The sequence below is a fragment of the Silurus meridionalis genome, chromosome 23 (genome assembly GCF_014805685.1).
Source record: "Silurus meridionalis isolate SWU-2019-XX chromosome 23, ASM1480568v1, whole genome shotgun sequence".
Taxonomy (NCBI): Eukaryota; Metazoa; Chordata; class Actinopteri; order Siluriformes; family Siluridae; genus Silurus; species Silurus meridionalis.
This window is the reverse complement of record NC_060906.1, coordinates 23,081,626-23,093,714: the sequence shown is the minus strand read 5'-3', so window position 1 is coordinate 23,093,714 and position 12,089 is coordinate 23,081,626. Positions and strand designations below refer to the sequence as shown.

The following is a 12,089-nucleotide window of genomic DNA, read 5'->3' as shown; positions in this document are numbered from 1 at the left end:
TAAAACAGTAAAATCTCCTTTCACACTGAGATCCACATGTACATTTCACCCTGACCGTCTCCTTTTTTCTGGAAAAAAACAACAAACAAACAAACAAAATAAACCCGTTACATTGCGTAAAAGATCAACAGATAAATTGAAATTAAAAAAAATTTAAAAAACAAGAAAACAATTGAAAAAAGACAGCACATCTGTAAACATTTAATATGATTGTTCTGGATAAAAAAAAAAAAAAAAAAAAAAAAGTTTAATTGTATTTGTGTTGGCAAAAAAAAAATAATAATAATAATAATTAAACAAAAACAAAAAAAAAAAGCTTCAGTTTAAATATCTGGAGGATGAGGATGATCTCTTAGCTGAGATTGTAGCTACTGGATTTGAGATATTATACATTAATAATAATGCCGTAACGGAAACTAGTGAATTGTTTATTGGAATTCATACTAATGAAAAAAGCTTAAAAAAAAAAAATAATAAAAAAAAAAATGTATCACAGAAGTGGAGATAAATTGTTCTAACACTCTTTGGCTGGTAGAAATAAAAATACAAATAATAGTAATAATAATAATAATAATAATAATAATAGGAAGATGGTGATGGTGCATGCTGCTGGCTATTGCTTCAAATGTCAAATCACGGATCATACCAGGATGTGAGAATCGGTGAGGAGAACGTTCTCAACATAGGTGGGTACGTTATTTTTTTTCTTCTTCTTGTAATTCAGCACTTCCTCTTCCTGCTGACAGTTGCAAAGAGGAAAGGCTTAAACCACAACGTGCAACATGTGAATGACCTGAATTACCCACCGAACAAAGAAACGAAAACAAGATTCGCGGTGTAATAAACTCATCTAGATTCCCTGCTTGTGTGGGAGGAAAAAAAAGAAAAAAGAAAGAAACAGTTTCCTACAACATGCACGAGTCATTTCCTGATCTACGCTGTACAAACAAACAAACAAACAAAAAAAAACTTATAGGATGGATACTTCATTAATCTACCAGGACTTCCTCTGTTTTAATGGCAGTCACTGAAGATCCACCGCTAGACACATCAGAACCCTCATCTTTGGCTGCTTTGTCCTCATTCTCGGCAATAGCTGCAGTTCCTGCGACCCCGCCCTCCGAGATCGCGGTGGTGTTAAAGCACAGGTGCTTGATAACCTCGTTCGGGCTGGTGAAGGTCATTTCGCATACGTTACACTTGTACGGTCTTCCTGAGGAGCCCAGGAACAGGGCCTCCATCTGACTGGAGTCGTCCGCCGCGCACAGCTCCATGCTCTGCCTGTCTACCATGGTGTACGCCGACTCCGCCCCTTGGCTCATGCATACATGTCGCGCAGCCTGATTGGCCCGGCAGAAGCTCTTCCCGCAGGCGCTGCAGCGGTACGGCTTTCCTGTGTGGATGTACATGTGTTCGCGCCAGTGGCTCTTCTGGATGAACTTGCGTCCGCAGGTGGGGCACTCATACTTCCGTCGCTTGACTTCTCGCTCGATGTCGGCTGCACCTTCTAGGTTGTCAATGTCGGCGATGTCGGAAGGAGGAGGCGTGTCCGCTTGCGGCTGAGCTGCGCACGATGATGTCACCACCGCCGCCGAGGGAAACGAAATGGCCGTCTCGCCCCGTGGGGAGACTTTAGACCCGGACAGAGGCTGTTCTACGTCAATGTCCACCATGATGGGAGTGACCGCGGACGTTCCGACACCGGTCAGAATCTCCTCCACCTCGGGCGTGGCAGCTCCTCCAGGAAGTACTGGGGAAGTGGCACCTCCAGACTCCAGCATTAGAGGCGCCATAGCCTGGGCGTGCCACAGGAGGTGTTCTCTCAGAGCGGCTCGCTGGTTGAAGCGACTGCCGCAGATGTGGCAGGTGTAGTGCTTCCTGAATGAGGAGCTTCGTTTCATGATGCTCGGCTTGACGTGGAGGATGGTGTTGGGGTTCCCACTCGTCAAGGAAGACGATGCGCTCTCGTCTGCCTCGGAGGCTTCTCTCCCAAAGTGGACGCTGCTCATCGCTGTGGCCTCGACCTCCATGTCTGACTGCAGTCTGGATCCGGACGACAGAGTCACGTTCGAAGCTTTCCCGTCGAGCGTGCCTGTGCTGTCCGAGTCAACGGGTGGAGACGGTCTCCTGGTCGAAAGACGACCCGACTGTGTCGCTTGTTGGCCTGAGATCTGGATGCCATAGAGAGAGGTGTTAAGCCGGATGCTGGGCTCAGAATGGGAGAAGGCGGACTGGCTGTTCAGACTAGCCTCCTGGATGAGGGGGTAGGCGTGCAGGAACTTCACGCCCTGCTCTAACCGGGCCGGGTCTATCAGCTGCGGGGCCAGTTTGCCTGTGTACATCAGGTTGAGGAGGTAGCTGAAGATATCGGGCTGGATGTCTGCGGGCTTTAAACGAACGCAGTCGCTGGACGATGGGGTGAAAAAAATAAATAAATAAATACACCAAATCAAAAACCTCATATTATTGATCAATAGCTAGGGGTGTAACGGTACTTGCATTCATAGCAAACAGTTTCGATACAGAACTTTCGGTTCAGTGCATATCTGCCTCGTGTTACTGTAGCTCCTCGATTCGTACCGTAAACATGATTTGTACTGCGCATGTGAGAACATTTCGATTTTGTTCTGCGAATGCACGAAATCGATGACTTCCTGTCATCGCCAACGTTTTTAACATCGGTCTAGCGATATGGATTCTTTTGTGTTTTATGTCCAGCTTCAGGAATTTAGAAGGAGAAATTCCTGACAATTCCACATATCGAGGGAGTAAATGAACGAATTAAAAAATCCGAGGCACGTACCGAACCGTGAATTATGTGTACCGTTACACCTCTATTAATAGCTGTTACCATAGAAACAATACTGCCCCATGAAAGTAAAGGTATCGTGTGAACACCTTCTGACTGGCTGATTTCACGGCGCTGTGGTGTACTTTTTTTGTCATTGCAGTGTTTAATGATTGAAGTGCCTCGTCGGTCATGTGACCTTACAAAAATAAATACGAAAGGCAATGAATGCAGGTCTGCAATGTAAATATTTTGAACTGCAAGGAACCGTCTGAGGTTTATTTTTGTTCTGTGGGTCATTTTCTCTACTCACTGGTTGACAATGAGATGTTTGAGGTGTCTTGTCTTGGCATCGCAACATGTAACCATATGTATATACAATATACAGGCAAAAACGAAAGGTAGCATAAAACAAAACAAAAAATTATGTGGCCTCCTTCCTCACCGAACACCTCAGAGGATCCAAATAAATGAAAGCAAAAGGCATAAGACTAAGGGGATTATTTTTAGATGGCTTTTAAATGATCAGAGTTCTGGATTCTGATTGGGCGATTATGCGCTCGTTCTTAAATGTTATTGTTTCTATAGTAACATTTTTTGATCAATTGATGTTTTCTGTAAAGAGTTTTTCATTTATCGAACATTTATGGAAGAACCGACTGGACTATGCAGCAACTATCCACGATAGCGAAAGACTTGCCACTTGCACCACCCATTGTTAAAGGTTACTATGGCAACCTCTAACATCGCACGCTGTGTTTTTTGTTTTTTTTATCTATAGCACTAAAAAAGTAATACACTAGGGCCAAATGTTTATGGACACCTAACCATGAGATATCTAAGTCTCTTTTTGAACATCCCATTATATATTTAATCCCCAATTTACTATGTATATTTGTTATGGGGGAGATGTTCCACTAGATTTTGTGGAGATTTGTGTGAGATTTCATTCAGCTGTAAGGGTGTTAGTAAAGTCAGGTAGTGATGTAGGTGAGGAGGCCTGGAGTGCAGTCAGAGCTCACTTCATCGCAAAAATGTTCAATAAGTTTCAGTAGCAGAAGATCTTTCACTCCAACATGTACAGGTTTGGGTCTCGTAGTTCGAGTGAAGAGAAAGATTACAATAGTGTGCAGAAAAAAAACGGTGTCCCAATACTTTTGGCCAAATAGTGTATGTTGAAGACATAAAAAAAAAATGTTTTGTTTGTTTTCTTCAATCTGTCGTTCTGTACGAGAAATGAAACACTCGGGGTTTTATTCCTCAGCAACCAGAAAGTTTGAAATGGAATAAGAATCGGAAAAGTGATGCATCTGCTTTTTTTTGTGTGTTGTTTTTTTTTACGTGATGGTGCGGTTATCGACAGGGCGAGCGTGACGTAGCGAGAGCTCGAGACGATGCGGTTAGCTGGCTTCACGTGTCTCAGGGGAAGCACGTGTTAGCCCCCGCTCTCCCTGGGTGGTAGAGGATGTGATAGGGAGGAAGAGAGAAAGGGAGGGAGGGCGAGTTTGCGAGTTCTCAGTAATACAAGAAGTTTTTTTTCCCTTCTCGTCGCTGGCGTCGATATTTTCTGCCCCTTTAGTTAATACTTTTTGAACTGTATATATATATATATATATATATATATATATATATATATATATATATATATATATATATATATATATATTCACAGTATGTGAGCATCTAACTCTTCAGTTCTTCGTTGTGCAAACAAAACAGTGACTTGTTAACCAAACACGCGTCTCTCTCTACCTGTCCTGGTGAATAAACAACATCCTGAAGTAGTTGGAGAACGCGGCCAGCACGGCCTTGTGAGCTTTGAAGAAGACGTCACCGATGGCGACTGTGCAGTCACACAGGAAGCCGAACTCCCTCTGCGCGTTGAGCTGCTGCAGGAGGATAAGACCGTGGTTGGCCAGCTCCATAACTTCCACCTACGCAGAGAGAGCGAGACGAGGGGGTGGGGGGGGGGGGTTAGAGATGACGGGTCGGCTTCCGGTCTACTGCAGACCACAATGAACCACACAAAGAGTACAAGAAAAGCACACACACACACACACACACACACACACACACACACACACACACAGCAGTAGTATGAAACGCACTGCGAGCTGGACACTAGGAATCTACTTAGAACATTATAACATATATATATATATATATATACATACAGTATCTCAAAAGTAAGTGCACCCCACATATTTCAGCGAACTGTATCTCAATACTGTAGCAATGAAACAGATATTTTATAGAATTAATGTGTAGTTTTTGTAGCAGCTTTACTGTCCTCTTAAAATAACTCAACATATCGTCTAAATAACTGCCATCAAAAGTGAGTACACCCTCAGGGATAACAGCTGTACGTGGTGTAACGATGCAAAGCCACACGTCCTTTTCTTCATGTTCATGTTTCTGATTGACAGAACCAGACAAATGTGTGTATCTTGTATTAAAGCAGTTGAAATTCAGTGTTTTAAGTTTCATTCTTTCATACTGACCACTGGATGTTCATCCTGGACCTCTGAGGATTACAGAATTAGAATTGTTGCTCAACAGCCCTGGTGATTTCCACACTCAGGAGGATTAACGCAGCGCTACGTAACAAATGGTGCTTACACACAATATTGACACCTTGGACACGGTTTTGACATGTTCGCTTAGGGTGCGCTTACTTTTTGTCGAGTTATTTTTAGAGGACAGTAAATCTGGACTGCTACACAAACTGCACATTGAAGATATCCAAGTTTCATTTCTATAGTATTGTCTTTTGAAAAGAAAAATAAAGCGGTTGCTGAAATGTGAAGGGGTGCACTTACTTTTGAGAGAGACTGTACACAAAGATTTTTTTCCCCGCCCAAATTAAATTTGCGACAAATGAATAAATGATGCATAAGTTTCCGAAGTCAAACTCGCCACTATCCGTTCGAACGCAAAAGTTTCTCGTCTTTTAAAATCGCAAACCGAGTTTGATTTTACATTCGAAAGAAACTCCAATTTGACATTTTCCAATCGAAATTTCGATTGGTGAAAACTCAAGTTTAAAATCGTAATGTAATTTTTATTTTGTATTTTTAAATACAACTTCTAGCAAATATTCAACTTTTGGTACTTTTGTTTTTATTTTAAGACGTTCCTGCACACGATTATTGCATCCAGACAAATCCGAGGCTTAAACTAAATGAATTAACCGCACGAAAACAAAAAGGTCAGCTTTATTTTAAATTTTTATTTGCAATACTTTAGCTCCTTAAAAAAAATCCTGTGGAAAAGAAAGAAAAAAGCCCAAAGCACTGAGGACTGGAATCGACTTGTTCAAGAGTCACGTATATTGATCCAAGGCTTTGAGCAGGATGTTTGCTCGCTACGTGAAAAAACGAACACGCCGGGTGATTATGGGGGCTTTTCCTATTGACCTACGATCGAAAACTTCCAGAACTTTGAGTTGTCCTGAGTGATTTTCTCCAGTTGGGGGGGTTGATGTTGGAATGGTGTGTAAATGTATAACAAATAGGAAGGCTGGAGTCATTAAATAAAATACTGATATACATTAAAATTAGTCAGACATTAAAAAAATATATTTCAATGTGCATTAAGGGATTATAATCTATAAAGACAAAAGTTTGTGGACACTTGTTTTAACATCCCATTCTACATTTAATCCATATTTGCTCTTATAGTGACCTCCACTCTTCTGAGATGATGTTCCACTAGATTTTTGTAGAGATTCATTCAGCCACAAGTGTGTTAGTAAAGTCAGGTACTGATGTAGCTGAAGAGGCCTGGGGTGCAGTCAGTGTTTACATTTTGAGCTCTACAGCAGACCACTCAAGACCTTCTACTCCAGCCTTGGTGCACAGGGGCATCGCCATGGTGATCAAATCTGCACAATCTGTGTAAAGCAGGTGGAAACCTTTCCATTGGTGTTGTCAGACGAAAACGATTGATGTTCAAGTAAAATGAACAGGAAAGAGACAATTTCTATCCAAAGACACCGCAAAGTCCGTGTGTGCGGTGTTCATTTGTTTTCCGTTTTAAAACTGAAGAAAAAAATAATTACGAAATAATTATGTTTATATCCTTTTTTTTTATGCTTGAATCAAATAAAAAAACAAACAAAAAATGCACCTCATTTATAATTTCTTGACGTCTTATTTTGTGACTGAGTTGTTCGGGTTTGTGGTTCTCCTGAACGACTCAAATATAAAATAAATGATCAACCATCAGCACATCAAAGGCTTCAATCAACATTTCTGGCTTTAATCTGAGAAGTTCAAATGAATCAACAAGAGAGCGACAAGAAATGGGAATCCCACACAAGTCCTCTTCTTTCAAAGTCCCACACTGTCCCTGTCCCACACTGTGTTCTAGATTGTCTGCGATTTCTAAATACGTTGGTCTAGTTTGCTTTATATTATATATCACTTGTGTAAGGGGCTCCAGAGCGGACATTCCTTCCTGGGAAAAGAGCACCAATGAAAGTCCCTTTTTCTTCCAGTTTAGCATTGGATCATCAACCAAAAATAAATAAATAAATAAAAAATTGTAATTCACACTTTGCTTTTCAATTGCAACGTGATCTGACACGGACCCCTGAAAAACTTGTTGTGTTATTATACATTATCCCTGTACGGAAGCGTAGCAGAGAACTAATTAAATTTCTGCTTACATTTTTTTAAAAACACTTCTCTGTACTTTATCCAAAAATGTACAATAAACCAATAAATGACCCAAAGATTCCTATCCCAACCCCAAACGTCTTTTAAAACTCGAATGTTTTTAGTTTCTATAACAAAACAAATTTGATTTTACATTTTAGGAAATTCCATTTAAATTAATCAAATTCAATAAAACTATTTCTGGTGAAAACTTAAGCTTAAAGTCGCAGTGTACGTTTCTGTTTTTTGACATACCAGCATTTTTTAGCACGAGTTTCTGCATTGGAAGCATTTACTTTTTAAGGTTTATTGAATAAGTGTCTTCACTGACTTTCTAATTGTACTCACGAATGCCGATAGTCGTTCGCATAAACAAAATTAAAACAAATGTAAAAAATTTTCAGCTTAGTTTTTTTCTTTTTTTTCATTAAATTTCGAAACTTCAGCTCCTAAATTTTTCCTTTTTGTAATTTGGAAGGTCTGTAAAATATGACGGTTTAATAATTGGTGTCCGGTTTTATTTATCCAAGTGATATTTTCACAGAATATTTTTGAATAAATATAAACTGATTAGATGTATTTGTTTGATGTAAGATTTTAGACAAAATTTGCAAAAAAAAAAATTTCCATTAAAAGAATTGTTTCACTAAATAAATACAACAAATGCAGCTGTTTGAAATAAATGGATCAATAAAGCGTGTTTGGAGACTCGTGATACCATGTTGTCGTCGTCTCGCCTGCCTGTGTGTCTCGGTATGTGAATCGGGCTGATGATCTGGCAGGCTGGAGGTTGAAAGAAAACGAGCGTACCGGTTACGCCGCATTGCTGAGCGACGGGAAGGACGGCCCACGTCGTCTGCTCAGACCTGAATCGCAGCTGGGAGGAGACCGAGGCCACGCTGACCGGGTGGACCCTCGGGGAGGGGAGGATTATACGGCTTTACCTAAAAGATTTCGGCGTCACCTTCCCCTCGGGTTACAGCCTTTCAGATCGAACTCTTACAGGAATCTCATTGAGAGACTTTAGTTTCATGTAGGTTTAGAATGTGATGTCATTTCACACCGCACTATACGACCAGATCATTTATGTATGCTTTCTGAACTTTACATTTAGTCCCCATTTGCCCTTATAATAATCTCAACTCTTCTGGGAAGATGTTCCACTAGAATTCTGTGGAGATTTGTGCTCGTTCATCTACAACGTTGTTAGTAAAGAAAGGTATTGACGTAGGCCTGGGGTGCAGTCAGCGTTCATCTCAAAGGTGTTCAATAGCAGGAGATCTTCCACTTCAACTTCCAAGGAAAGCAGCTGGCTTTGTCCGAAGGGGCACGGTCATGTTGGAACAGGTTTGCATCTCCTAATTCAAGTGACCCAGCACAACTGTATCCAAAGCTCAGTTGTGTGCCTCCGACTTTGAGGTAACAGTCTGGAGAAGAACCGCGTACGACTGGGAAAATCGAGTGTCCCAATACTTTTGTCATAACGTCGACATGATCGAAAACATGGAGACAATGTATCTCTGTGCTTACGAAATACCGAACAGAAACCCATATCACCTGCATGAACACGGTTTGAGGAAGTGCGACTGATACACAATAACCCCATGGCAGAGGCGCATGCTTTTTTGCGATTTTAAAGATCCCGGTCGGCGACCTCTGATCCCCTGGCTTGTCAGCTCGAGCCGAGATAGCTAGGCAGCAGCGCCAGCACCCGTGCTGTGCATCACGTGATTAGACACGTCACTTGTCTGCTGAGGGAGAATGTAGACGTGGATGTGGACTCGGATATATACACTGCGGAGTGGGGCACTAATTGCGGGAGCTAAGTAGTGAAGGCACCGGTCTATGGATCATAAGGTCAGGAGTTCAAATCCAAGCCTCACCAAACACCACAATGTGGGCCCCTAAACAAGGCCCTTAACCACGTTTTTTTTTCCCCCATTACAGGTTTAACCGTCAAAAACAGGAAACTCCTGTATGAATGGTTTCTACTTTATACCAATTGGTCAATAATTCGTGTTTGGGAATAATTGAAGCTTTGTTTTCGTGCTTCTTACTTAAAAATACTCTTCTACCCAAAACTCGCAAAAAAAACAGAAACATTTATTCGTTCGTGACTAAAACACTAGTAAATTTAGCTAAATGTTAAGAAGGTAGAGAAGGACCAAACCCGGGTGAGGTGAAAGAGCGACGTGATCCCCTACTTAATAACCATTTTTGGTACTATAGCGCCATCGGGTCTAAACCGTGCAAACGTGTGTAACGTCATGTACAACCAGAACGGATGTAGCTTATTTACAGGGGTGGTACGATGTGTAACGGAAAATATCATAATCGCCATTCTAACCCTGAAAAGACATTCAAATAATCAAATTCTCTCATTCTAGTCAGAAAAGTTCTTTTTTTTTATGCTAGCTTTATTTTTGTTATTAAGATACCCCATGATGATATCTCGACTGATTATCGAGGTCTCTGTAAACCTGCTAGTGTCCTGCCGTGATTAAATAACGTGGATGCGCTTCCTTTTGTAAGCGTTTGAATTTTGGAGCGTAAGCCAATGGCGTTCGAGACATTGTAAATTATCAGCCCGATCAAATCTAATCAAAGCGAACCAAGCTAACACGGACTGGCTGAACATAAAGTACGTTTAACAAAAGCGTTTTTATTGGAGCTGTAAAGCATTTCCCCTCGTCCACACTTCCCACGGATGAGGTCATGACGGGCTTTTAGGGCGGTGTTGAAAGTGAACAAAAAGAGCCTCGGGGTCATCACCTGGACGCCAAATAAAATAACCAGCTCTCGTTTTAGATCAACCCGAAGCTAGCGTGGTTGATGAGCACCGGGTCGGAAACAAAAAAAAACTGACTCGTTTGAAACATAACCTCACATAACCAACAAACTTCTGATTAAAAACTTTCGTAAACCACGAGATGGCGAGACCGAACCCGAAGCCAAAACCAGACCAATGAGAACACAGATGAACCGTGTTTATTATTAAAAAAGCTATACACATAAAACTGAACTGAATTGAAAAAGCTCCGCCCCAAGGGGTGGGGCATAAATGGTGTAATACGACTTGAAGTGTCAAAATATTTACATTTTTTAAAAGGCCAATTTTAAATAAAATCGATCTAGTTTTGTGTTAAATGTTTAAAGCAGTTATAAGGTATAAAAATATTTGTATACGATTTTCAATATTTCGAAACGAATCAATTTTCGGTGCCGCCATTGTTCGGCTTTTAACTACACTTTCGATTCGTGCTGAAAGTGAGATTTTGTAGGATCAGCTTCAGGTGTATTATTAACCAATTCCACCAAGCAGGTGCTAATCATCAATTTCACATGAAGGTTATTAGTCAAGTCAATAACGGAAACAGAAACAGCTGTGTAGAAGCTTCAACCTGGGTGTGGACCAGCAAAACTCTGAAGACAGTTTCATGGCACAGGTCCTACACCATGGCAAGACTGAGCACGGCAACAAGACGCAAGCTTTTTCTACTGCATCAGCAAGTTCTCTTCTAGGCGCAGATCTTATAGCAGACTAGGGTTTCAAGAGAAAAAAAAAACCCAACACAAAAACAGGCGGTGTTGTAGACACAGACGTCCACCAAAGAGACTTCATGTAGTGGATGAAAGACATAGTGCTTTCATCTCTTCAACATCAGATGATGTCCAGCAGAGCCATGAGCAAAGAGCTACGGTGGAAAACCAGTGGGACACAGGAACACCAGGAGAAATTGCAGACTAAAAAAACCTCTGACATGGAAACAAAAATCAGCAGCTCAACTATGCATGAAAACACAGGAACCGAGGAGCAGAAAAGAGGCAGCAGGTACTCTGGACTGAGGAGTCAACGGTTTAAATATTTAGCTGTAGATAAAAACACGTGATGAGTGTCTGCAGGAAACATGTGAAGCATGGTGTAGGTCTGCAAATGGACCAGCAGGTTTGGTCAGGTTTATTGATGTCCTCAATGCTGAGAAAAACATGTAGATACTCCTCCATCATCCATCAGGAAGGTGACTGATGTGTCATTTAAAACTAACTTCAGGATAGAGAAGAACCAGAACCTGATCTCAACATCATCCAGTCTGTCTGGGATTACATGAAGAGACAGAAGGATGTGAGGAGCCTACATAAGCAGAAGATCTGTGGTTCGATCTCCATGTTGTTTGGAACAAACCGACTTGCCGAGTTCCTTCAAAAACTGTGTGCAAGTGTCCCGTAAACAGCAGGAAGGACTGATGCTAACGCTTGGTTTTAAAAACATTCTCACTGTACAGCATTTTTTCACACGTCTAAAACTTTTGATAAACTTTTAACAGTGTTGAATTTTACACCAATGATCTCAAAAACACTTTGAGCTGTAAACAACAACAACTGTATCAACATCAGTGATGCACCGTATAAATAATGCAGACTGACCAGTAAATAACGAGTGATTAAAGAGAAAGTATAAACTGTGACATGGACAGATCTCCCAGAGAGAGAGAGAGAGAGTGACAGAAAGAGTAAGAGACAAAGAGATAGAAAGAGAGAAAGAGAGAGAGAGACTCAAAGACAAGGACAGAGAAAGAGATGGATGACAGAAAGAGAGCAACAGAGTGAAAAGCCAGATAGATAAAGAGAGTTAGATAGAAAGA

The 12,089-nt window shown here is 41.2% G+C and overlaps 1 protein-coding gene across 2 annotated transcripts in view; it reads right to left on the bottom strand.

Annotated features, from left to right (window-relative positions):
- Positions 1–254: 254 nt before the first annotated feature.
- zbtb2b (zinc finger and BTB domain containing 2b) overlaps positions 255–12,089 on the bottom strand; it is a 13,499-nt gene continuing 1,664 nt past the window's right edge. For both annotated transcript variants that reach the window (XM_046836866.1, XM_046836865.1), the window contains exons 2-3: positions 4,541–4,722; positions 255–2,406 (exon numbers count right to left, since the gene is read on the bottom strand). In XM_046836866.1, the coding sequence (XP_046692822.1) occupies positions 990–2,406; positions 4,541–4,713 (1,590 nt within the window). In that variant the 5' untranslated portion in view covers positions 4,714–4,722 and the 3' untranslated portion in view covers positions 255–989. The remainder of the gene's footprint in view (positions 2,407–4,540; positions 4,723–12,089) is intronic.